General features: G+C 45.7%; 1 protein-coding gene across 1 annotated transcript; it reads left to right on the forward strand.

Annotated features, from left to right (window-relative positions):
* Positions 1-1,549: 1,549 nt before the first annotated feature.
* On the forward strand, positions 1,550-27,004 carry TMEM79 (transmembrane protein 79). The gene is made up of 4 exons (XM_068252193.1): positions 1,550-1,664; positions 6,896-8,082; positions 14,833-15,046; positions 23,741-27,004. The coding sequence occupies exons 2-4, from the start codon at positions 7,044-7,046 to the stop codon at positions 23,907-23,909; spliced, it is 1,422 nt and encodes a 473-aa protein (XP_068108294.1). The 5' UTR covers positions 1,550-1,664; positions 6,896-7,043; the 3' UTR covers positions 23,910-27,004.

The raw sequence follows: 27,004 nt of genomic DNA on the forward strand, positions 1-27,004 counted from the left end.
TAATGTGGCCATAAATCAGAAGGCTTGGTGGCCGATCGACCATACGATTCAATTATGATAACCGGATCGGATGAAAATCGATGCCGCCAAGTGCATGTCCAATCGACGATGCAACCAATTTCAGGCTGAAACTGTCCGCATTAATAGGTCAGATATGCTGCAAGATGTTGGGCCGACTTTCTTGTAACGGCGAGTGATATCGGAATGAGCGACAAACGCGATAAAACCCCCAATGTTTATGGTAAATGTGCTGTCAGGTCTGGTGCACACCAAAACCCGCTAGCAGATCCGCAAAATGCTAGCAGATTTTGAAACGCTTTTTCTTCTTTTTCTGTAGCGTTTCAGCTAGCATTTTGCGGTTTTGGCGTAGTAGATTTCATATATTGTTACAGTAAAGCTGTTACTGAACAGCTTCTGTAACAAAAACGCCTGCAAAACCGCTCTGAACAGGCGTTTTTCAGAGCGGTTTGCGTTTTTTCCTATACTTAACATTGAGGCAGAAACGCATCCGCAATCCAAAAAATGCCTCACCCCGGGAGTATGCGTTTCAGCAAAACGCCTCCCGCTCTGGTGTGCACCAGCCCATTGAAATACATTACCCAAGCGTATCCGCACCCGCCAGCGGATCGCAAAACGCAGCCGAACTGCTCTGGTGTGCACTAGGCCTAAGTGTGCGTTTACACATTACCTGTTCTGTGTCGCGGTGCCCGTCCTTCTTCTGCCACTCTTCTATTAGCAGTATCCGCACTGCGGGCATAGAATGCTGGCGCAATTTTGCAGTGATTTCACTACCGGAAACAAAACAAAAATGGAAATTACAATCACTTTAAAAAAACGCAAGCACTAAAATAAAATCGCTTCTAAAATCACTGGAAATGGCTTTAAGGGCCCATTCATACTTACAAACGCAAAACGCTACTGATTTTTCAATCGCAATCTCTATTCGCAACTGAAATACATTGCAATCGCGATCGCTCAAAAATTGCTAAAAAAAAAATGCTGCCGGTAGCGCGTTTTGCTTTTAGCGCTAATCGTGCATCGCTGGCAATCGCGGCAATGAGATCACTGCTATATAGTTAACATTGCGCAAGTGCTTTAAAAAGCGCTAGCGATTGCCAACATATGGCAATTAGCGGTAAATGCCCGCGTGTGAATGCGCCTTTAAAAACGTTAAGTGATTGCGATTAGCAGTCGCCTGGCCTGACGCTGTTTTTTTCTCCATTGAAAAATGGGGATTATTGAAAAAAAAAAACACAGAATGCAAACGCATACAAACCCCCCCCAACAAAAAAAGCACAGAAAAGCGCAGAAACGCATAATGCAGCCGGTATTCTGCAGCTGGGAGTATACAGCCAAGTATGCTCCCAGACCCAGAATACCCAGATAGCTCATAATGAGTCAGTGAACTACTAAAGCCTTCTGTTTTAATAAGGCAAAATTATATTCAGATTTACTACATTCATGATTCATCTCTGTAAGGATGAGGCGGAAAGGGTTAAGGAGAAAGATCCACCTCCTGCAGCAGCGGCCCCGCCCCCTTCAGGACAGGTTGAACCTGTGCAGGTAAATAATCTGTGGAGCGGAAGCCGTGTTGGATGGTGTTGTGTTAGGTAAGCAGGCTGCAGTACAGGAGAGGGATTGAGGACTCCGGGATCCCTGCTCAGGTATGTCCAGGCTTACATCATTATCACTATTTTTTTTTTGTAATGGTTTGACGAGCCCTTTAAGTGTGTGTAATCCACCATGACAGTCAGGCTGGTCAGACACCCCTGGCATTTCCTGTTGGCCACAATATGGAGGGCTGATCTCTGTAATCCTAGCCACAGTATTTCAAGAGGTCTTAGATGAGTTTAAAACATGTTGTTGCTGCTAATACTTTTATTTGAAGTGATAAAATAACAATAATTTTTTTTATTGGCTTTTGTATTATTGATTGACTGAAGTGGTTTTTGTCTGTTCTTTCTTGGTTTGTATCAAGCACTCTTTTAACTAGTTTTGAGTTTCCTTTAACTTGTTAATGGTTAAAAGTTGCTGTTAGTCTTCGGAAAGTTGCGCCAGGACAGGTGAGAGCTATAGGTTACTCCTCTTTAGTGCTATATGATACGTTCTGGGCAGTAACTGGTGTTACCGGTCGATTAGTCAGGTAGTCAGTGCGGGGAAGGTTGGGTGACTCGCCTGATGTCACGCTCTCGGTATGCCCACGGCCACGCAGGTGACACCAAGTTTCCCTTTACTATCGATAATTATCTACTAAAAAATGTCTGATTGTATTGAGGATAGAATACGGATCAGATAAGGAAAGGTCCAATCTAATTGTAACGTCTGCCATTCTGGTTTAATTGTTTCAGTTTGCAATTAAATAAAAGCGCCAAAATCATCTTGTTTGAGAGCTTGTTCACACTGCAGGAGTTTATGGCTTTTTTTCGCCCACGTGCGGTTTTCAAAACAAAAACCGTGTGGACAATGAATGTCTATGAGAAGCGGGGATGGTCGTGGTGAGCCAACTTCGCTACGCTGGAACTACGCGTAGTTTTACGCAATTACACTTTGCCAAACTACGGCTTCGAAATCAAATATTACTTTTGTATGCATTTCATAGACTACGCGTTAAAAATACGCAATTACGCGTAGTGCGAAGCGTAGTATATGCGGATGCTTATGCCCGTATGCAGAAAATGTTACGCATTAATGCATATGTCGGGAAATCTTCTATGCGTACATTCCCCTTTCCAAAGCGTAAATTTGTAAGCATAGAATCGCACGTGGAATATTAGACGCGAGTAACGCTTTCGTAGTTCACTACACAATACACTTGTTGACTACGCATAGTGGGCGTACGCGTAAATTCGTAAGCGTAGTTTTGAAACTGCACCTATGAACTACGATGCGTAAATTCGCACTGGTGTAGTTGCGCATCCCTGATGAGGAGGTTCACATCAGTGCGGGTCGTGCGCGGTGCAGCTAGCAAAGCAGTGCGTGTACCATTTTTGGGAGATTGTCTCAATGGAAGGTATAGGGAAATCGGAAAGTGCATACAAAAACGTGCAATAAGGCGATTGCGCTCACGTTTTTAAAAATAAATACATTGTATTTATTCTTTTCCGGGACTTGCGTCAGGGAGTGAATTACAAAACCACTCGGAAAAAAACACTTAGAAAACTGCTAAGCACGAAAACGAATCGCCCGCCCAAGCACCGGGAATTGGAAAAAAAATATGCGTCAAAAACCGCCCAATGCGGACGGACACTTAAATGGAACGCAATGTGAACAAGGCCTAAGTGTCTGGAAATTACATTTTAATTTGGATATGTTTATTCAGTTTGGAAGAGTCTAAAATATTTGCACACAACACAATAATTTAGTCGACCGCTTGCAGATTCGATTCAACTATTGGGAATCGATTCCCCAAATTGATTCTTGACAAAAAATCTGATCAATGATGCAACCAATTTCGGACAGAGATTGTATTGATTGATCAGACATGCTGCTAGATGTCGGGCTGTTGTGGTCGATCGGATGCGCGGCGGTAACAGCGAGTGATGAGCGGCAAACATGATGAAGTCCCCGGCGCTGTCCTTATATCAAATGTTCCCCCGCTGCTCGTCAGTGTTTTATCTGTTCATGTTTGCCAGTGGCTCCAGGATCCGTCCGCAAACCGCATACACATGACCCACGTGGTTGGCAGAGTAACATGGGTGCATGTGTGGCGTCACACATGTGCTACGTATACACTGGCTACCCCTTGGGTCACGTGCATGTGGATCGGGGACGGAGACAGCAGCAGACACGGACAGGTAAAGTATACTGCACTGGGAAGGGGGTTGCTCATTTGACATTAACCTGCCTGGCGTTCTGATTCCCGCGGCCGCAGGACGTTTTTTGCACTCTTTCTTTCTTTTTTTTTCTTTTTTTTTAAATCATGTAGCTAGCCTAGCGCTGGCTAGGCTAGCGGCACGTAGCGGCGGATTGGCGGTGAGCGGCGGCAATCAGGTAGGACGCACAGCAAGCAAAGTGTTTGCTGCGTGTTAAAAAAAAAAAAAACGTCAGGGAGGTTAAAAGACAGCTGAAGCGAGAAGGATATGAAGGCTGCCATATTTATTGCCTTTTAAAGCTGGTTGGTCGTGGCCAGTCAGAGGATACTGCGCATCCGCGACCCTGACTGTGCACACCCTGATTGTGTTCTTGTCGGTGGGAGCATTCTGCACCTGCGCAGTACACTACGGACAACGTGGACTTGATTGACAGCGGCGCTTGCGCAGGCGCAGTAGAGGAGGTCGGCCTCTGCACCGGCAGGGGGGATCAGTGAATAATGGCGCACAGCGCCTATGCATAAAAATGGTGCCGCATTAAAAAGATACGCTTATCGCTATTTATCGTTAGTACTGCATAATAATGGCGCACAGGGAAAAAAAGAAGAAAAACGGCACACACTAACGTTATTTATCAATAGCGCCCTACATAAGCCAAACTGCAGACGTTATTTAACTGCAAAATGGTGAATGGATTTAATGCAACACTGTCAAGGTTAGGGTTAGGCACCACTGGGGGGGGGTCTTAGGGTTAGGCACCACTAGGGGGGTCTTAGGGTTAGGCACCACCAAGGGGGTGGTTAGGGTTAGGCACCACCAGGGGGGTCTTAGGGTTAGGCACTACCAAGGGGGTGGTTAGGGTTAGGTACAGGGAAGGTTCTGTGTGAGAGTAGGGTTAGGTATAGTTACAGTACAATATACACCACCAGGGGGGTGGTTAGGGTTAGGCACCACTGGGGGGGTTTAGGGATAGGTACAGAGAGGGTTCTGTGTGTTAACGCTAAATAACGATAAGGCTTTAACGCTAAATAACGATAAGGCTTTAACGCTAAATAACAATAAGGCTTTAACGCTAAATAACAATAAGGCTTTAACGCTAAATAACAATAAGGCTTTAACGTTAAATAGCGATAAGCGGCAAACGGATTAGCAGCAACACTGTGCGCCATTATTCACAGGCGCCATTTTCAGATGGATGCCCGGCAGGGACCCCGGGCCATCGCAGATGGTCAATGAGATGAGGATAATTCTGGTCTGCCTTGTGTACATGTTTCACCTAAATTGTAACAAATTACAATTCAGTCAATCAGAACTACTTCCTGTCAGTTTGGATTGGCCCAGCTCCAAGTTACTGGTATCATTATTATTTGGGAGTGGAGCTGATATCTCTGGTTGTTATATTATATCAGCGAGGCTCTTCCAGGCTACAGAAGCCATTATAAATGAGGAGTCACACTATTTCTTTGTCCTTTTATTAGTGCGTCACTGCGCCTTATTATTCCAGCTTCAGTAAGAAGCTCCTATAGACGGCGTCAGAAGGTGTGGTGGCTTCCTGCAGCCGCCTCTCACTCGCCTTGATTGCGATTGTCCGGACAGCCCTGCAGCCGTCTCCTTCCTCTGTGACTCGGCCCATCTCTGAGCATCGGCGGCCATTTTCTGCCACACTCCAAAATAATCCAGCTTCAAGTGGGAGATGACTAAGGACTCTAACATAAAAAAACAAAAAGTGTCCTCCTTCAGTTGTGAGGAGAGGACACATGCAGCATGTGGTATGATTATGATTAAGGCAGATCGAATCTTTTTAATTATTACTCATAACTGGAAATGGCCAACGAGATGCTAAGAAGTCCTGAGATTCCAGCTTGTATGCACATTTCATGCAAATATAGAAAGCTTGAAATTGAGCCAAATCAACGCTCTTCCTGGTCGTTTTTGATCAGCCCACTATCAAGCTGCATGCAAGCTGGAAGAATTATAATTTCATTACCGTCTTAGACGATATTTGATAGTGTATACCAATAGATAGGAAGACCATCCCTCACCAGCTCCATGTTTTTCAGCAGCAGTGTCTTCTCCATGGCAACAAATAAAGAATGACTTAGTGTAGTATGTACTGGTAAGGATGAATTGGTGATAATTTATCTTTATACTCACAAGCCAAGGTAACTACTCAGGCAACCACTGTAACAGCAGGTGGGGAGATTAAGCCTGTCCTCACTCAGAGTTAAGAAGTCGCTCTCCTTAGATCAGAAGAAAGGGGTAACACCCCTCCACTAGGGGTGGTCTCGTATAGTACAAGGTGAACAGAGGCACTTGGCCCAGACTGAGACCTGCATTTGCCATACACTCCTACCCCGTTGCCCGATGAAGCAGGGTCAGACCTGCGAAACCCGTTGCAAAGAACTTTGATTACATATTGATATAAACCTATTGATATAATTTTTTTAAACATGTATTGATATACATTTTCTATGTTTTAAACGTTAATACGTTTTTTTGTCTACTTGGAGGAGGTAAGTCTACCACTGCCTCCGCATGTTTTAAAAGTTTTATCTATTTTTACTCTTTTGGCGCCTCTGTTCTCCATGGTTACAGTACTTCACTCTGTGCGGGAGCACTGTAACTATGGCGGGGACGCTACTGAAGTGTGGTGTCAGTGCTGGAATGCATGGTGCTGGTGAGTGAGTGTCCTCTCATAGGTGCTGCTCACTGCTGCAGAGGGAGGGAGCCATCACCGCAATGGAGGGAGAGCGATAGAAAGGGGCACTTTGAACAGCCACTGAGCTGTCTGCTTCTCACAGTAGGGCTACCTACCTACCAGGCAACGCACGGTACAAGAATAAAGTCTATGTAGTGTATGTTGCACTGCTACGATGTGACTTTAAAACACTGTTGCAATCCTATATTTCAGGGTGCGGAACATTTATATGGTGTGAAAGAAGTTGAACCTTTTAGTTTTTTAAAAAAACAAAACAAAAAAGAAAAACTTCTGAACAAGGACAAAGTGAAGAAGAAAAATCACTGTAATGCTGAAAAATAATATTGCTTATTCTGTCATATTTATACTTGTTTTGGTTTATTAACAGATGGAAAGATGGACTGATACAACCTTAAGCTGAAAGGCTCAAGACGCTTTCAAAACAAGAATTCATCCAAACTTTACAGGAATTTGGAAAAAAAAACTGTCAAAGTTGATTTAATGGCCTAAAAAATCCACAATTGTTAATTTTGAAAATGGATACAGGTCAACAAACGCTGATTAAACTTGACTCTTCCCCAGAAAAGTCGGAGAATCTTGCAGCTTCTTTAAGCTTACCGGAAACAGCCGAGGAAAAGAAGAAGTTGAGAACTGTTGGCTTTTATGAGCTGAACGTCCTACAAACTCCAAAGGACAATAAAGACCCTGAGGATACTGTAAAGTCCGCAGAGGTGAAAGATGATGTTTTCCTCAATAAAGAGGATGGAGATAGTGGTCAAATGGGTACCAAAGATGGTACCCAACCTCATGAAGATAAGGACCAAAGTCCTGTATACTTTGACCAGGCTTTGCCGACATCACCAAAGCCCTGTCGTAAACACAGCAGCCCAACTTGTCTTTGTAAAGAATGCGTAGAGAACTATATCAATTTATGTGAGGAGAAGAAGGAAGAAACCGACGTCAACGACCAAGAGAGCGATGAGCTCTTGACCAGTGAGGACAGCGCTTCTGACCACTCCAACCGGAGTAGAAGTGATTCAGATGGGTCAAGGCAAACTATTTCTTCAGAAGAATATACATGTCATGCCCAGGTAACGTTGCCCTACCCGGACAATGGAAAACCTCCAGAATGTATCACAAGACTCAGCAACGCTGGACTCTATGAACCCAATGAAGATGTGCTATCAAAAGGTAATGAAGAAGACAAGATATCCCAGGTGGCTAGTACAGCTTTCTTTGTCCAACATCCAGAGGAAAAGTCCATGCAGAAGAAAAGTGTCCAGTTGGAACAAGAGAAGGTGGACATTGAAAGAGGAGAGCCGGAGTGTGAGCCGCTCCTCCGTAATCTCCGAAGAGGAGGGGATGGGGAGTATGCCAACCCAAGTATCTGCCAATGGAGCACTGGCTGCTTGAAGATCCTGGGTTCCTTTGTTGCTTCCATGATTATATTTCCTGCTTTCTTATATGCGGCCTATGCTTGGCTGCCTTTTGATGCCCCATTAATGCCAGACATACCCACCAGGCTTGTTTATACCTTGCGGTGTGCCTCCTTCGCTTCATTCCCGATCATTCTAGGTAAGAAAAGTATATGGTACTTGCTCAGTAGAGGGTAAAATCAACACTGCATTGACTGGGAGCTGGAGAAGCTGAGGAAATCCACTTGCTGGCCAAGCAGCAGTAATCAGGTGTTGCTGCTCACAGTGAAGACTTGCTGCAGGTTTCTGTTGGGAGTGATAACACAGGGTTACTGCTGCTTGGCCAGCAGTTAGATTTCCTCAGTCTTTCCATCTCCCAGTCCGACGCTGGTAAAATGTTTCAAGATTTAGCATTTTCTGATATGGGAAGGTTTTTATTTTACAACGTGTCAGTTGGGCTTTGATTGGAGGCCAAATTAGACTGCCTGCAGAATCGTAATTAGGGTTGATCGTAACAGCTGAATGCCGATTTCGCCAAATACTGAATTTTGATGTTGCAAAGGCATTTTTCATTGAAGTCAATGTGGCAAGTTCTGCCGATGCGAAAATTGGCTTCGTAAAAAAAAATATTTTACGCAAAGACAGCATTTACCCAGTGGCTAGGAAAGTGAAAATTGGCTTCTGAAACAAGAATTTTCGGCAAACGGTGACACCGACAAGATGGCTGTTGTAGAATCCCTGGTCCCCGGAGGACACACGGTGGCAGAGCAAGTGGTTTTCCACATGGATCAAGGGTCCAGGGGACAGGGCAAGGGATGTCCTAGTCTCCTGGACCCCCCCAATGATGTTAAAAATCTACTCACTCATTCTGCCACTTTAGTGTGGCCTCCGGGGAACGAGGAATCTCTGGCTGCCATTTTGTTGACATCACTATGGGCTGAAAATTCTATTTCTATTCTAAATTTAAAATTGTCACTTTCCTAGCCATTGTGTTAAAGCCGTGTTTGTTGAAAATTCTTGTTTCCGAAAGCCAATTTTTGCATCGTCAGAACGGAATGCAGTACTCGAAACAGTCTAGTTTCTGATTTTCGTGATTTTACTTGAACAGCTGAATTCAGATGCAGAACTCTCAACTGTTCCGATTCCGAGAGCTCCTCTCTAATCGTACACTATTTGACTGAGGTACTTCTGTATTGAAATTTTAGAGATGCCTACCTCTTTTTTTTCTTTTCTTCGCCTTTAGTGCTTGCCACGTAGAAATAAGGAGGTACTTGAAATGTAACAGAACTGGCATGATTAAACAAACATACCCGTATATTCTCGAATACAAGTCGACCTCGTGTATAAGTCGACTCCAATATTTAACCCTCTTAAGCTGGAATTTTTAATTGACTCAAGTATAAGTCTACCCAGCAAAGTGAATGGCTGCACTTGGGGCTCAGGAGGAGGGGCTAATGACCGCACTGCATACAGTATTGCAGCTATTAACCCCTCCTGTCCCTTAAGTGCAGCCAATACCTCCTTCAGGCGCCCAGATGCTGCAATTATTCACTCCCTTTTATGCAGCCCAGTATTTTTTTTTCTAACATGTCCTATCTTAATTCCTATTGACTTTTCCGATCGATTTCCATAGAAGTTAACGGAAATCGGTCAGAAAATCGATCGAAACTAAGATGGGACATGTTGGAAAAAATCAAGGGATTTGGCAAATCTAAAGGTGCATACACACGTCTGATTCAATTGTCATTCAAACAAAAAGTCGTTCAAACTCCTTGTACACACAGACGACAAAATGTTTGAAATGCTAATTACAGCTAATTTAAATGTTGTTTGACTGGTCAATGGACTTGATAGAACAATGGACTAGATCAAATGACTGATCAAACGACTTGTTGTTTGAAAGTCTATTAGTGTCAAATTAATAGACTTTCAAACAACAAGTTGTTTGTACACATGCACGGACCTGTTGTTTGAAGGAAAGTTAGTCCACAGATTCGCCAAGCGGATCAGTCAAAACTGCTGCTATCAGACTAACGATCGTTTGTACACACGCCAAACTGTCGTTCAAATGACCGATTTGAACAAGTCGTTCAGAAATATCAGACGTGTGTAGGTACCTTAACAGAAAATCGTATCTTGTGTACCTAGCATTAACTACTTCTGTTATCTATGCAAATAAGAAAGTCAAACAGTTGAATTTAGCCCATATCCTGAAAAGTAAATAGAAAGCAAAACACTTTTATCTGGCTAAGGAAACAATGTTGATAAGCTTTATTAGTGCTGAAAAGTTCAAAGGGTCATTATTAATGTTTGTTTTGCAGTTTAATAAACAGATTTTTGCATTAGACTATCATGGCCATTGTTTAGAAAAAAAAAATCAGATCTGAAAATAAAAATGAGACTGTTCTGTTACTAATGTTCTAATTACCATTAGTACTACTCATGCAATTAATTATTTCAGGAGTTTGTTTTCAGTTCATGGTTTTGCTTTAATTTATAGACTGGTTCTCTGTAAAATTAAGATTCTGTGTGAGGGAGGAGTCCGTTGTCTGACTTCCCAGCCACAATCTGTTGTCAGAGCAGTGACTGCGTAAGTCACACCACCGTAACCAAAAAGTTAAAGGACAACTGAAGCGAGAGGGATATGGAGGCTGCCATATTTATTGCCTTTTAAGCAATACTGGTAACCTGGCAGCCCTGCTAATCTTCTGCCTCTAATACTTTTAGCCATAGCCCCTGAACAAGCATGCAGCAGATCAGATGTTTCTGACATTATTGTCAGCTCTTACAAGATTAGCTGCATGCTTGTTTCTGGTGTTATTCAAAGGCTACTGCAGCCAAATAGTCCAGCAGGGCTGCCAGGCAACTGGTATTGTTTAAAAGGAAATAAATATGGCAGCCTACATATACTTCTCACTTCAGCTGTTTTTTAACTGTCCCCCTTGCAAAAAATGCTAAATATCAGCCCTCGCTATTTATAGCTGCAGTTTGCGTGGCAAGTGGCCCCAGCGCCAGCTATTTTATCCCGCTAAATTTCCCATAGTATCCAATATTAGTATGGGTGCCTATGGCGGCCAAAGTTCTGCGGAGCCTCTGGCTATTTCCTGCTCCGGTGATATATCCCATTTAGCATCTCTGCGAGTGCCATGTGTGCCCTGGAACCAGCATGCACCTTCTCAGTCAAATGCTGATAAATGCCTATACAACACGAGTTAAAGTTACAATAACACAACAGCCTCCTGGTTCAGGCAGCTCAAGGCACTGAATCAGGGTTGCCACCTCACCCCTTTAAATACCGGTACATATGAATTATACATGCCTTGTGGCTAGTTAGATGCAATGTAAGCACTGATTATGTGTGAAAAGCCCCAGAACCTGTATAACTTAGATGTGTCATTATTTAATGGGATGAGGAGGCAGCCCTGCACTGAATATGGATGAAGGTGTCAGCGTTCCAATCTGGCTGCTGGAACATACGCTTCCATGCAAATGTTTCTTTATAACATCCTCTAAGTAAATGGGGCATTATTTGCATGTTAAGTGACAGACCTGCTGATCTCTGTATGTTTCCACTCGTCATTGTTCCACAGCTGACTCCTGCTGGGTGTGTCCTCCCTGCATGAGAGCTGCCATTGTCAAGGCTGGACTTACATACTCACACCTCTAAGCCAACTGTCTTGTGTAACATCCATGTGCAGCACCCCCTCCCATTCCATGTGCAGCCCCCTCCTCATGTGTAACATCCATGTACAGCAGCCCCCTCCCATTCCATGTGCAGCCCCCTCTTCCATGTGTATCATCCCTGTACAGCAGCCCCTCCCATTCCATGTGCAGCCCCCTCTTCCATGTGTAACATCCATGTACAACAGCCCCTCCCATTCCATGTGCAGCCCCCTCTTCCATGTGTAACATCCATGTACAGCAGCCCCTCCCATTCCATGTGCAGCCCCCTCTTCCATGTGTATCATCCATGTACAGCATCCCCTCCCATTCCATGTGCAGCCCCCTCTTCCATGTGTAACATCCATGTACAGCAGCCCCTCCCATTCCATGTGCAGCCCCCTCTTCCATGTGTATCATCCATATACAGCAGCCCCTCCCATTCCATGTGCAGCCCCCTCTTCCATGTGTAACATCCATGTACAGCAGCCCCTCCCATTCCATGTGCAGCCCCCTCTTCCATGTGTAACATCCATGTACAGCAGCCCCTCCCATTCCATGTGCAGCCCCCTCCTCATGTGTAACATCCATGTACTGCAGCCCCCTCCCATTCCATGTGTAACATCCATGTACTGCAGCCCCCTCTTCCATGTACAGCCCCCTCTTCCATGTGTAACATCCATGTACAGCAGCCCCTCCCATTCCATGTGCAGCCCCCTCCTCATGTGTAACATCCATGTACAGCAGCCCCTCCCATTCCATGTGCAGCCCCCTCCTCATGTGTAACATCCATGTACTGCAGCCCCCTCCCATTCCATGTGTAACATCCATGTACTGCAGCCCCCTCTTCCATGTACAGCCCCCTCTTCCATGTGTAACATCCATGTACAGCAGCCCCTCCCATTCCATGTGCAGCCCCCTCCTCATGTGTAACATCCATGTACTGCAGCCCCCTCCCATTCCATGTGTAACATCCATGTACAGCAGCCCCTCCCATTCCATGTACAGCCCCCTCTTCCATGTGTAACATCCATGTACAGTAGCCCTCTCTTCCATATGTAACACCCATGTACAACAGCCCCCTCCCATTCCATGTGCAACATCCATGTACAGCAGTCCCCCTCTAATTCCATGTACAGCCCCCTCCTCCATGTGTAACATGCATGTACAGCAGCCCCCTCACATTCCATGTGCAGCCCCCTCTTCCATGTGTAACATCCATGTACTGTGAGTACAACGGGGGTCGAGTCCTATATGGGAACATTTGTTTGCTGTGGTAACATCCATGTACAGCAGCCCCCTCACATGCCATGTGCAGCCCCCTGTTCCATGTGTAACATCCAGAGAGAAGAGATAGAGGAAGGAGCAGAGTCCTCCAGCAGCACAGAGTATATCAGGAAAGGAGAGTTAGATAGAGGGAGGAGCAGAGTCATCCAGCAGCACAGAGTATATTATGAGAGGAGAGTTAGATAGGGGGAGGAGCAGAGTCCTCCAGCAGCACAGAGTATATCAGGAGAGGAGGGTTAGATAGAGGGAGGAGCAGAGTCCTCCAGCAGCACAGAGTATATCAGGAGAGGAGAGTTAGATAGAGGGAGGAGCAGAGTCCTCCAGAAGCACAGAGTATATCAGGGGAGGATAGTTAGATAGAGGAAGGAGCAGAGTCCTCCAGCAGCACAGAGTATATCAGGGGAGGATAGTTAGATAGAGGAAGGAGCAGAGTCCTCCAGCAGCACAGAGTATATCAGGAGAGGAGAGTTAGATAGAAGGAGGAGCAGAGTCCTCCAGTAGCACAGAGTATATCAGGGGAGGAGAGTTAGATAGAGGAAGGAGCAGAGTCCTCCAGCAGCACAGAGTATATCAGGAGAGGAGAGTTAGATAGAGGGAGGAACAGAGTCCTCCAGCAGCACAGAGTATATCAGGAGAGGAGAGTTAGATAGAGGGAAGGAGCAGAGTCATCCAGCAGCACAGAGTATATTATGAGAGGAGAGTTAGATAGGGGGAGGAGCAGAGTCATCCAGCAGCACAGAGTATATTATGAGAGGAGAGTTAGATAGAGGGAGGAGCAGAGTCCTCCAGCAACACATAGTATAGCAGGAGGGGGTGTTATATAGGGGAGGAGCAGAGTCCTCCAGCAGCACAGAGTATATCAGGAGGGGAGAGTTAGATAGAGGAAGGAGCAGAGTCATCCAGCAGCACAGAGTATATTGTGAGAGGAGAGTTAGATAGGGGGAGGAGCAGAGTCATCCAGCAGCACAGAGTATATTATGAGAGGAGAGTTAGATAGAGGGAGGAGCAGAGTCCTCCAGCAACACATAGTATAGCAGGAGGGGGTGTTATATAGGGGAGGAGCAGAGTCCTCCAGCAGCACAGAGTATATCAGGAGAGGAGAGTTAGAGGAAGGAGCAGAGTCATCCAGCAGCACAGAGTATATCAGGAGAGGAGGGTTAGATAGTGGGTGGAGCAGAGTCCTCCAGCAACACATAGTATAGCAGGAGGGGGTGTTATATAGGGGAGGAGCAGAGTCCTGCAGCAGCACAGAGTATATCAGGAGAGGAGAGTTAGATAGAGGAAGGAGCAGAGTCCTCCAGCAGCACAGAGTATATCAGGAGAGGAGAGTTAGATAGAGGAAGGAGCAGAGTCCTCCAGCAGCACAGAGTATATCAGGAGAGGAGAGTTAGAGGAAGGAGCAGAGTCATCCAGCAGCACAGAGTATATCAGGAGAGGAGGGTTAGATAGTGGGTGGAGCAGAGTCCTCCAGCAACACATAGTATAGCAGGAGGGGGTGTTATATAGGGGAGGAGCAGAGTCCTCCAGCAGCACAGAGTATATCAGGAGAGGAGAGTTAGATAGAGGAAGGAGCAGAGTCCTCCAGCAGCACAGAGTATATCAGGAGAGGAGAGTTAGATAGAGGAAGGAGCAGAGTCCTCCAGCAGCACAGAGTATATCAGGAGAGGAGAGTTAGAGGAAGGAGCAGAGTCCTCCAGCAGCACAGAGTATATCAGGAGAGGAGAGTTAGATAGAGGAAGGAGCAGAGTCCTCCAGCAGCACAGAGTATATCAGGAGAGGAGAGTTAGAGGAAGGAGCAGAGTCATCCAGCAGCACAGAGTATATCAGGAGAGGAGGGTTAGATAGTGGGTGGAGCAGAGTCCTCCAGCAACACATAGTATAGCAGGAGGGGGTGTTATATAGGGGAGCAGCAGAGTCCTCCAGTAGAACGGTATTCAGATGTCTTCGTCTTTTCTCTCCGCAGGTGTTATCATCCATGGAGTCTCGCGTCTCTGCGCTTCTTCCTACGACCCTTTTAAACCCCGGGAGAGGGAGGTGACGATACATCGACGGTTCATTAAGCAGGGCACATTCCTATTCGTCCTCTATTTCTTCAACCTGGCGGTGCTGTCCACCTACCTGCCGCAGGACCACCTGAAGTTCATCCCCCTGCTCACCTGCCTCTTTGCTCTGGCCCAGTAAGTGCCACATATGACTACTAATACACTGAGCATTGCTTTTCAGTAGGAGGGCTTTTCGGTCTCTTTTGGTCCCCTATACTCTCCTTGTGGTTTGGGTCACCCCGAGTTGCTTGGTTACTGTCTTGTACCGCTCCAAGCCCCTATCCCATACAGCCATATCAATCCAATTCAAGATGTCCCATCTAATTTCGATCGATTTTTCCTTTCACTCATTCCGAAAAACTGATCAAAAAATCGATCAAAATCAGATCGGACATGTTGAATATAATCGATCTGGCAGGAAATCTCATCATGTGTAGTAGGCATTAAAGGGAACCTGAGGGGAATTTAAAGAGAACATACACCCCTGGGGCTTCCTCCAGCCCCCTCCGGCCCGATCGCTCCCGCGCCGTCCTCTTCTGCCTCTCCGTTCATCCACAATTGGCCCAGTAAAGTCCTCCGGTCCTGGGCCTACTACGCACAGCACAGCCACATGCTCGCTCCCGCCACGTTAACGTCGCCGGGAGTGTACTGTACCTGCGCAGTAAAACACTCCTGGCAACAGGAGCGAGACAGGGGAGCGCGCTTGGCCAGACTGCACATGCGCCGACTGGAGAATTTTCCAGGGCCAGTTCCGGGTTAACGGAGAGGCAGAAGAGGAAGGCGTGGGAGCGAGGAGGTTGGAGGGGCTGGAGGAAGCCCAAAGTGTCAAAGTGTGTATGTTTTGTTTTTGCTTGGGTATTCTGTCACATATGTCACGTGTCACAAGGCTGGCGTTATGCCACGCTATGATTCACCCTCCTTGTATGCTGCTGTTTATACGGTAATTATGAAGGTGATATTCCTATATGTGGACAGCTGAGCCGCTCCTGTGATTATATAATGAGAATGTAAACGCCAGGTATACGCCAGCCGGATCCAGAGCATGCCGGATAGATTAATAGGCTTGTAGCGCTCGTCAGCACGCATACAACACAGGTGGCAGAGTTCTTTTCTGTATTATAAAATTATATACGGTAACCTTTTCTTTTAAAGGACAACTGTAACAGGAGGTATATGGAGGTTGCCATATTTTTTTCCTTTTGAACAATACCAGTTGCCCGGCATTCTGCTGATCCTCTGCCGCTAATACATTTCGCAATAGCCCCTGAACAAGCATGCAGCAGATCAGGTGTTTCTGACATTATTGTCAGATCCGACAAGATTAGCTGCATGCTTGGTTCTGGTGTTATTAAGCCAACACTGCAGCCAAACAGACCAGCAGGACAGCCAGGCAACTGGTATTGTTTAAAAGGAAAAAGATTTGGCAACCTCCATATTCTTACGTTACAATTGTCCTTTAAAATTGTGACATAAATTATGTTATCAGGGTTGGTTCTAGACTTTCTATTGCCGGAAGCAAACTTTGGAGGATACCATGGCCAATCATCACAGCTGCCTGCTGTTCCTTTTGATAACTGGTGCCGATGGTCTGGCGGGCGGGACCACGGCACCGTCCTTGGTCCAATCACGGCACTCGATCAGTAGCAGTGACCTATTAGATGTCACTGCTATTGGTCGAGTGTATAGATTGGCCCAATGGCGGTTGGGCAAAAGGAGCAGGCTCTGATTGGCCGGTCTGGTGCCAGCACCCCCCGCCTGATTGGTCGCGTGTCAAAGCTTCCCCTCTGACTGGCCATGGTGATCTCTCGCCGGTGATGGGGTTTTACCATAGCATGCCTCGATAAGAGGCATATATCACCTGCTTATGATGTCATAGGGAAGGGTGGCAGGTCCCACCGGTCAAATGAGGACAGGGATTTGTGGATGAGGAGGGTGGTGTGTGTGTCACGAAGACTGGGCACCTGGAGGCCCAATATTTTTGTCCAAACTCCGCCCCCTAGATTTAGACGCCTGAATCACATAATTAAGGTGGTTTCATGGTAGTCCCGCCCCTGCATTAATAAACAGCTATAACACAACTCTGTGAGATCTGAGAACCCCAAGTTGCCCTTCATTTATCTGTGCATTAGATTAGCAGCAATCTGTACACCTCGACTAGCACAGCAGTCAGCATTTCTGGGCCTCTCCCTCCTATCTCATTTCCATTGCTTTGTGTGGCTGCATTGTTCACATATCTGACTCTCATCTCTGTGATCTATTATGTGTGCATCAGCTGTGAGGTGAGCTATAAACAAAGACAGGAAGGAAATGGATCACAGAGAGCAGTGATTCATTCAGACATGATGCACAGATAACAGATCATAGATCAATAAGTGAGATTCTGGAAAACAATGTAAGGCGTCACTAAACCGGTAAGGCTAGGTTTCCACGTGTGTGTTTTGTATTCGAAAATTTGCATTAGTTTAGCAAAAATGGTAGTGAATGGGGCCGTTTCCATTCAATGCGAATTTTCGTAAGCATTCGTCCTGAGGTCCTGCTTAAAGAGAGTCTGAAGCGAGAATAAATCTCGCTTCAGACCTCATATATAGCAGGGGCATGTGTGCCCCTGCTAAACCGCCGCTATCCCGCGGCTTAACGGGGGTCCCTGCCCCCCCAAATCCCCTCCGTAATGCGGGGGAGTGCTTCCGCATTGGAGCAGGGCTAACCGCCGCAGCCCTGCCCCACGCGCGTCTGTCAGCGCGTATGTCCGCCTCTCCCCCGCCCCTCTCAGTCTTCCTTCACTGAGAGGGGCGGGGGAGAGGCGGCGATGCGCGTCTGACAGACGCGCTGGGAGGCAGGCTGCAGCCGTTAGCCCTTGCCTCCAGGAAGAAGAAATTAGCGACCAAGTCTGCGACCAAGGTTTGCGGGGGGTGGGTTGGGGGTGAAGGGACCCCCGTTAAGCCGCGGAATAGCAGCGTTTTAGCAGGGGCACACATGCCCCTGCTATATATGAGAGCTGAAGCGAGATTTAGTCTCGCTTCAGTGTCTCTTTAAGGCCTCTTGCACACTGCAAGTGATTCCGATTCATATTCCACTTTTTAATCAGTTTTTACATCCGATTCAGATTTGCAGTTTGCTCCCTGCACACTGCAAATCGGAGTCTGAATCGGATGTATAAAGTGATTAAAAAGCGGAATCGGAATCTGAAATGCATGCAGTGTGCAAGAGGCCTAAAGGATACGTCCAGGCTAAATAAAAATCCACTTACCTGGGGCTTCCTCCAGCCCCTGCCAGCCGTCCTGTGTCCTTCACCGCAGCTCCTGGTCTCCTCCACGCCAGCGCAACTACGTGAGCCACACGTTGGAGTGCAGAAGAAGCCGACCTAGAAGCCGACCTGGCGAGGTCGGCTTCTGCAGCGGAGGAGATCGGGAGCCACCGGAGCTGCCGGCGAGGGCACAGGATGGCTGCCAGGATGTATCCTTTAATTTTCAGGATATTCAATGCGTATCGGCCACGATTCGCGTATAATGCTTTGCAATGGCATCGCATAGCAACGCAAATTTTCACTATTTTTTTTGCGAGAAAATTCGCATTTAACCTCCTTGGCGGTAATCCCGAGCTAGGGTCGGGGTGAAAAACCACCTCCTTTTAGCCGGAAGCAGTGTGTGTAACAGCGTATACGGAGAGGAGAAGATCAGCGGCGACTGAGCGGCGATGGGAACGCAGGGAGGTGAGTCGTTTAGTACACCGGCTCCCCTGCGCATTGCTGTATGAATTCTGGAGGGGGGAGCACGGAGGGCAGCCCTGGGAGAGGGAGGGAGAGGTCGGGCTGCCTTCCCCGCGGCTGCACCTCTCCCCTATATGCAGCGCACCCCCTCTAGGGCGGCTGGGGTCACCCCACCTGGTGCGGGTCGCACCCCCCGCACCCCCGTCACAACGCCAGTGGGTGCTTCGTCTCTGGTTCTCTTTAAAGCACAATCTTTTCACAGAAGAGGCTTTTTGAAGCGGATGCCACCTGGTGGAAAGAGTCCCTTACCCCTCACAAAAGATAGTCAGTGGGATGCTATTTAATCTGGGAGAAAGTACCGGTAATTTAACTGGCCCTATATCAAGCTGAATACAGTTTATATTAACCACTTCATGCCACAGGCTATTTTACCCTTCCCACCAAGAGCCATTTTCCCCTGTCAGTGCTCCAACCATTCATTTGGCCATAACTTAATAACAATAATATTTTTATAGCGCTTTTCTCCCTGGGGACTCAAAGTGCTGGGACTCTGCATTATGCAGTCTTAAAGTCTCGGGAAAAGAGGTGAGTTTTCAGCCTTTTTTTAAAGCTGTCCACAGAAGGAACCTCTCTGGACTGATTGTGGAAGTGAGTTCCATAGAGTAGGGGCTGCATAGGAAAAGGCCCGAGCACCAAATGTTAGGTGTATCCTGGGAATAACCAGCTTGTTGGCAGAGCGGAGGGTGCGTGGAGGGGCATAAAGTTCCAATAGATCCGCTATGTATTTGGGTCCCATGTGGTTTAGAGCCTTGAATGTCAGCAGGCAGATCTTAAAATTGATTCTCCATTTTACCGGCAACCAGTGAAGAGTTTGCAGTACTGGGATGATGTGTGAGCTGCGGGGGGCATTGCAGTACTGGGGAGATGTGTGAGCTGCGGGGGGCATTGGCTAGGAGTCTGGCTGCAGCATTCTGTACTAGCTGTAAGGGGCGCAGAACCTTTTCTGTAGATCCGATGAACAGGGCGTTGCAGTAGTCTAGGCGGGAGGATACAAATGCATGAACCAGGGCAGGTAGGTCTTCAGCTGGGATAAGGTGTTTGATTTTCGCTATATTTCTTAGATGGAAGAAGGAAGACTTGACGACAGCTGATACCTGCTGTCTGAGTTTTAGATTTCCATCCAGGATCACCCCAAGGTTTCGCACAGAATCTTTATACTGTACGGTCACGGTATCTCCCACAATTGCTAGTTTGAGGTTTTGAACTTTATCCATCATGTGTGGACCACCTCTACCACCAACACCTCTGTTTTGTCAGAGTTCAGCCTCAGCCAGCTGGTGTTCATCCAATTTTGTAAATCCACTAGACACGCATTTATGGATGCTGATGGGTCTTGGGTGCCAGGCTTGAAGGAAAGATACAGTTGTGTGTGACTGCTTATCACACCTTTGTGGTTTATACTAGGAAAAGAAAATACACAATTTTTCCAATTTCATCATCTAGTTTTAAAATAAACAATGCTACTGTAGATAAAACCCAGATAATTTATTTGCCCATTGGTCCCGACTATCACAACATTTCAGTTATGTTCCTTGTACAGTTATTTGAAAATAAAGGTGTGCTTTTTTTCTGTGTTTTCTCACTGTACTCGATCAATAATTACAAGCCCAAAGGTAGCTATTTATAGTTTTGTTTTTTTATGCTGTCAATTTGGCTTTTTTTATTTTACAGGTTTTATTTGGGCAACTATTGGGAAGGGGGAAGAAGGGGTTAATAACTGTAGGGGATGTGTTTTGTAATGCATTTTTACTATTTTTTTTTTTTTTTACTATTTTTGTCCACTAGATGGCATTACACAATTTATCCTGTGTTCACAGGAAGTGTTTGTGAATTGTGTAACTTTACTTTTTACTTACATTTTAATGAATGAACATATCTTCTGGCTGTGGCCATAAACATTCATTCACTGGCACTTTGATTGGCTATGGGAACTCCTGTTTCCATTCACCAATCACTGCTGAGAAATTAGCCCAGCGAACGAGCATCGGGTGCATGTGCGCTGCCGTTGATTGAAAGGACGTGCCTTTTCCTCCTGTTTGCGGGAACGAGCTGCAAACTGGAGTAGATACATCCAGTTTGTAGTAACTAGATAAAGTATCTCTGAATCAAGTAGAAAAATTGAATAAAGCTTATGGGGGACTAGCTTACTGAATTCTTAGACTATTTAGGCTGCTCGTTGTCTTGGGGATCCCTCCTGTTCCGCATCCCCGCCCACCTGGCATCTGACTGGAGCCCACCATCAATTATTCTGGTCAGTACACTTTGCTAGGATTGCAACACTGCAAGCGAAAAGGTCCATACACACGGCCAGGGGCATAACTAGACGTTACTGGGCCCCCCCGCAAAACTTTGGATGGGTCCCCCCACCTCCCTCGCTTTCTGCACAGGAAAACTGAGGGCCAATGTGTTTTCCCCATGCAGATAAAAACCCTTAGACTTAAAGGAAATGTCAGGCAATCTATGCTACCCCCAGATCTACTTACCCAGGGCTTCCTCCAGCCCCTTGCAGCTGACAAGTCCCTCGTTGCAGCTCTGTTCCCAATATACCGTATACATACACACACACACAGCCGTATTATTTTACTACATGAGAGCACATGCTATATGGAGGAACAACAATGACATGCTGAACATAAGATATAATATTCACTGTCACTTTGGCAAAACATTCAGAATGTCACTGATTGATACTGTTATTATAGGATCTTGGACTCAGTATGAGACACAAGCTCTCAATGAAGCAGGGACAGTCAGACATCACCCTTACCCACTCTGCTGTGTTGTAAAAGTAATCAGACACTATAAGGTCATTAGCCTGTGTGTGATAAGAATCTAGGAATCTCTTTGGAGTGATTGCTGATAAGGAACAGTGTACAACTGCCGGCGGATCGCTCAGAAACAGCCGTATCAGTCCGCCGACAGACTGTACACATGCCGGACTGTCGCTGGAACGCCCACCCAGCGGGAGGTGACGACGGACCCGTCATTGCCTCCAGTCCGGCGTGTGTACGGACCTTAAAGAGAAACTCCAACCTAGAATTGAACTTTATCCCAATCAGTAGCTGATACCCCCTTTTACATGAGAAATATAATGATTTTCACAAACAGACCATCAGGGGGCGCTGTATGACTGATTTTGTGCTGAAACCCCTCCCACAAGAAGCTCTGAGTACCGCGGTACTCTGGGCAAACTGCCACAATGTAACAATGTTCACAGACAGGAATTAGCTGTTTACAGCTGTCTCTAACAGCCAAAACAGCTAGGAGCAGCTACATAACCTGTCCACAGTAAAAATATCACCATGTAATAAATGTCAGAATGTGAATCTGGGAGAGGAAAGATTTTACAATGAGCAAACACTGACTAAATCATGTATACATAATTATGGTAAAAAATGAAGCACTTTTTTTTTTACTACATTATTTTCACTGGAGTTCCTCTTTAAGACAGATGTTTTTTACGAACCCTAGGGAGCAGGGACAGTGTACAAATTCCAAAGTGTGTATGATTCCTTATCTGTGTGGTGGACACATGTAGTCAATATAATAATGGTACGAGAGCAGAATACGTTTTTTCTCTTCATGCCCTTAGTTGTCAGTCTCTCAAACTTTTCCCCCCAAGGGCCCCCTGTGGCTTCTGGGCCCCCCTGCAAAGGCATCCCTTGCAGGGTCTATTGTTACGCCCCTGCACACGGCATACAATTGTCTCTCAAGACAGGCGACGGAGGACGGTTTGTGCAACAATTGCTCCGTGTGTACGCAGCAAGTGACAAAAACTGTCTGCAGAGAAGCCCTAGCATGAGAGATCAAACTGTTCAATCCCTCACAACTTTTGTAGTGCAAACAGTCTTGCAATTTAGAGTTGTTGTGTTGTGTGTACGAATGTAGAAGACGGACAGCTTGGAAGCAGGCGACGATCACTTTTTAAGTCCGTGGCAGACTGCTTCTGTTGTGAGATGACTCAGTATGTTGTTGCGTGTGTACAATTTTTGCCGGTGCGAATTGTCTCTCATAATTGCACGCTGCAATCTTGTCTCTTCAGTTCGAGCCTCACAGCTAAAGACATTTGCATGCCGTGTGTATGTACCCAAGAGCGGTAGTCCATTTCCCGCTGAGCTAGTACTGTCTTATTAAAGAAAATCTGAAATGAAAAAAACTCCCCTTGGGGGTACTCACCTTGGGTAGGGGAAGCCTCCGGATCCTATCAAGGCTTCCCCCGTCCTCCTCGGACCCACGGCGGCGGAGAAAATCCTCCCGGGGTGGCGGCGATGTAAATATTTACCTTTTGGCTCCAGCGCAGGCGCAGTATCCACTCTTCTGACGGAGATGGGCGGAATTAGCCGATCTCCGTTGGGCCGCTCTACTGCGCAGGTGCAAGTCTCCTGTAAGTCTCCTGTGCCTGCGCAGTAGAGCGGACCCGACGGAGATCGGCTATTTTCTCCTATCTCCTTCAGAAGAGCCACAACAGCGCCCCCGCTGGAGCCTAGAAAGGTAAATATTGAACAGGCTGTTGGATTTGTCGCCTGTGCGTTTTGGGGGCTGCAGCGAGACCGCCGTGGGACACAGGAGGACGGGGGAAGCCTCGATAGGGTCCAGAGGCTTCCCCCTACTGAGGTGAGTACCCCCAGGGGAAGTTTTTTTTCAGTACAGGTTTTCTTTAAAGAGGAACTGTGGTGAAAAAAATACATTTTATATATACTGTATATTATTTAATTTTTTTTTTTTACAATATTCAGTTATTTAGTCCTCGTGTTTGTCCATTATAAAATGTTTCCTCTCCCTGATTTACTTTTACAGCTTAATTGCTGGCAGGTGCATCACTGTGGAATGCTTGGTCTGGTCTCCCAGAATGCTCGGGGGAGAAAACTCTGCATAGCTAAACTGCACACGCCCACCCCCCTAGCTCTGTCCTCCTCCTGTCTCAATGGCCGCCCGCGTGCATGCGCATCCAGGGCAAAAGAACGGACACAGGAGGAGGACGCAGGAACACAGGAGTCTTATATATCGAGATGTATAGAATCTTTTACTGACAAATTTCTTTGTTTGTTCTCCTATTCTCCCAGGCTTCTCTACTGGCTGTCCTTTGCCATCAGCCGCCCGTTCCGTAGTTTTGGTTACGGCCTGACCTTCCTTCCTCTCCTCGCCATGATGGTCAGTAACCTCTACTTCATGTTTGTGGTGGAACCAGAGAAGATGGTTTTCCTGGGGCACCGAAATGTGCCCAAAAATTAATTCCAGGGAACACCGCTTTAGGAGAAAGGATATGGACCAATCAGATTACTCCTTTTCTTGCTGTCATAGACACGCCTCCTGTTCGCTCATCCTGGACCTTTTTCGACATACGAATGACTATTCTACTTCCACATCCCCTCCTTGTATCTTGTTACAACCAGAAGGACTGCTGAAAATGAGTATTAATCAATATAAATTAGAAATCGGGCTAAGTTCTTTGGAGTCCGCAATAAGTTGCACTCAGAATTTTTTACATGATCACAGTCAGAAGTCGCTCACCTGTGGCCCAGATCTGCTCTGAAGACTTATTTTAAAATTATATTTTTATTTTAGGAAACCAGAGCTCAGTGTTCTCTGTTTAAGGGCCCGTTTCCACTAGCACGAATTCGCATGCAGACAACGCATGCGGATTCGCATAGGCAATACAAGTCGATGGGACTGTTTCCACTTGTCAGTTTTCATTTGCGTTTTTATGTGCAGGATTTTTCTGCACGGTAGACCCTGCAGAATTCGCCTGCGTGTGGAATGCAGGCGAATCGCAGGCAATGTATTTAATAGGGAAATCGCATGCGTTTTTTGCCGCGATTTCGCGTGCGATTTCGCATTGAAAGTAATGTAAATTGACACAGGCAGTGACATGGTTAAAATCGCATATACCCTGCCTATGCGAAATCGCGGCAAAAAACGCATGTGGAATCGCATCCGCATGCGATTTTGTCAGCGGTGATATGCGGCGATTCCGCACCGCACTAGTGGAAACGGGCCCTAAAACTCCACCCAAACTGTTTTTTGGAGCTGGGTTTGAATGTTTGGGGTTTTTATTGCAATCTGTGTCCTTACTGGAAAAAAAAAGCTCACTTTTATGGTACCATTGCTATTGGAATTTATCCAAAAAAGATGGACACCAACAGCAAAAAATGCCTTCAAGTGGAACTGAACTTAGAACTTCATCTCTGCTCTAAAAGACTAGTCACAGCATGTTAACCTGTATGGAAAAAATAATTTCATTACAGTTTATGGAAATCCTAAAAATCTTTTCTTTCGCAGAAGGCAATGAAAGGGTTAAGACTCAGTGTTTACTCTATGGAGAGAGAGCCCTCTTGCCGAACTAATTAGACATGTTTATGCGACTAAACAAACAGCAGAGCATTCAGCAAGGAATTTCTTCAGCTACTATATGTGGAATAAAGACTTTGCGTTGTGTGCTGTGCTAGAGTTCAGGTCCACTTTAAAGACCCTGTAAACTTTTTTCTCATTAAAACTTGAAAAAAAAACTACAGGTTTTTAACTTTTAACAGCTACACAAAGGGCATTTTTGTGTGCAATAGAAAGAACTACTTCAGTCCCTTCTTGGGATTACTCTGTAGTGTATCTGATGGAAGTAACCAGGTAAACGGCCAATTTGAAGATCCCACATGAAGATTTTGGAAGGCTTTTTTGCCTCAGGTTAAGCATCAGATTTTGGCTGTATCTCTGTCATTCATTCACTGGTAATATACAGAGACTGAGAAGAAATCTAATATATTATAGACGCACCTTTTCTTACTTATTGGTAAGAATTTTCAAAAAAAAAGTGTGAAAAAATATACACCGGTATGTATAGTCTTACTTCTTATTGGCTCTAAGCCACTAGATGTTGTTCGAACAAAGGTACTCCTAAAATAGGAATACCCAAATTGGTCTCATCAAAACACCTCCATATTTAAAGGGAACCAGAGAGGAAGCACCCTTGTGTATTTTACCATATATATCAGTAAGAACATTAGAGAAAACACTTACCATGCTCTCTGTTTCACCCTCACTGCTAAAAGTGTCTGTTAGCAGCAGTCACAAGAATCCCAGACTGAGCAATTAAATCTGGCTTTGCTGGGAATGATTATAGCTGAGTCATTATAGCAAAGCCACAAGGGGGCAGGCTTGGGCTTGAAATAACGCCACAGAATACATACTTAGCTATAATCTTTCTGTAGCAAAGCTAGACGGAGCAGCCTGACTTCTCAGTCGAGGATTCTTATCAGACGTGATAACAGTCAGATTACACAGAGAACAATGAAACAAAGGGCAGATTAGGTGTTTACTGTCATGTTCCCACTGATTTATAAGGTAAAATACAAGAGGGTGCTTCATCTCTGGTTCTCTTTAATCATGTTAGTCCCCTTACATTATTTTATTACATTTAGAACTTCAAAATAGATTCTTAAGTGTTTAAATGAAGAAAATATTAAATAACCGATACAAAAGTATTTTTTAGTGTTTCACCTACTGTACTGGGTTATTGAGCTGACAAGCTTTAAGAAGTCTTAGATCACATGTTGCTTGATGTCACTGTTGCTGCTAACCACACACCCCTCTCGGGCACAGCGTCCAAACTGCAAATCTGGTTGACTCCATCTGGAGAGGAGGGTCTGGTTGTGCTGTGTGGGTGAAGGGGGTGGGGCTTCTCTTTATGTGCTCAGTCAGTGGTGCGCACTCATCCAGTCGTCAGTGACTTATATGTATCTGCTTGGCTATGTGACATAGTAGAGGAACAAGGACTGCTTCTTTTCACTCCTCATTGACAAAGTCCAGCTGAGTACAGTACTTTTACAGCAGTGTTGCTAAAGAAACTTTGCACAGGCCAATTTTTTTGTACATGTTGTTCTCTGTAAATAACCCCAAATCTGCTGTGAGGATGTCAAGGTGGGTGGCGTCAAATTTATTTTTTTTTGTCCAATCCAAACGAAAAACGCATAAAAAATATAGTGCATTCACTATATCTGCTGTAGAAAATAAATAAAATGTATTATATGTAATATATATATATATATAATGAAAGAAGACAGCAGAGTGTTAGCAGGTATGAAGCAATAGACGACAGTAAGATGTGCAATCCCAGCTCCTGCCCCATCACGCCCGTTCCCCGTTGCGGTAATCTGCCGCAGCGCCCGCGCCCAGGTGATTACCGCTGCTGGACGCTGACACATGACATTTCTCTGGCTTGCTTGTCTTCGTGCATCTGGGAGGGGTGTAATTAAATGTTTAATGGAAATAAGTTACAGATTAGAATAGAAGCCAGTTTTTTTCTTCACTGCCAAATAAAATGACTTTTTAACTAG

This window comes from Hyperolius riggenbachi, chromosome 9 (genome assembly GCF_040937935.1).
Source record: "Hyperolius riggenbachi isolate aHypRig1 chromosome 9, aHypRig1.pri, whole genome shotgun sequence".
NCBI lineage: Eukaryota > Metazoa > Chordata > Amphibia > Anura > Hyperoliidae > Hyperolius > Hyperolius riggenbachi.

Bases quoted from the DNA above. Each gene is read 5' to 3' on its own strand.
- TMEM79 (XM_068252193.1), top strand. From the start codon at position 7,044: ATGGATACAGGTCAACAAACGCTGATTAAACTTGACTCTTCCCCAGAA. The intron at 8,083-14,832 runs GTAAGAAAAGTA...TTCTCTCCGCAG, and splicing joins TTCATTCCCGATCATTCTAG to GTGTTATCATCCATGGAGTC. The intron at 15,047-23,740 runs GTAAGTGCCACA...CTATTCTCCCAG, and splicing joins TGCCTCTTTGCTCTGGCCCA to GCTTCTCTACTGGCTGTCCT.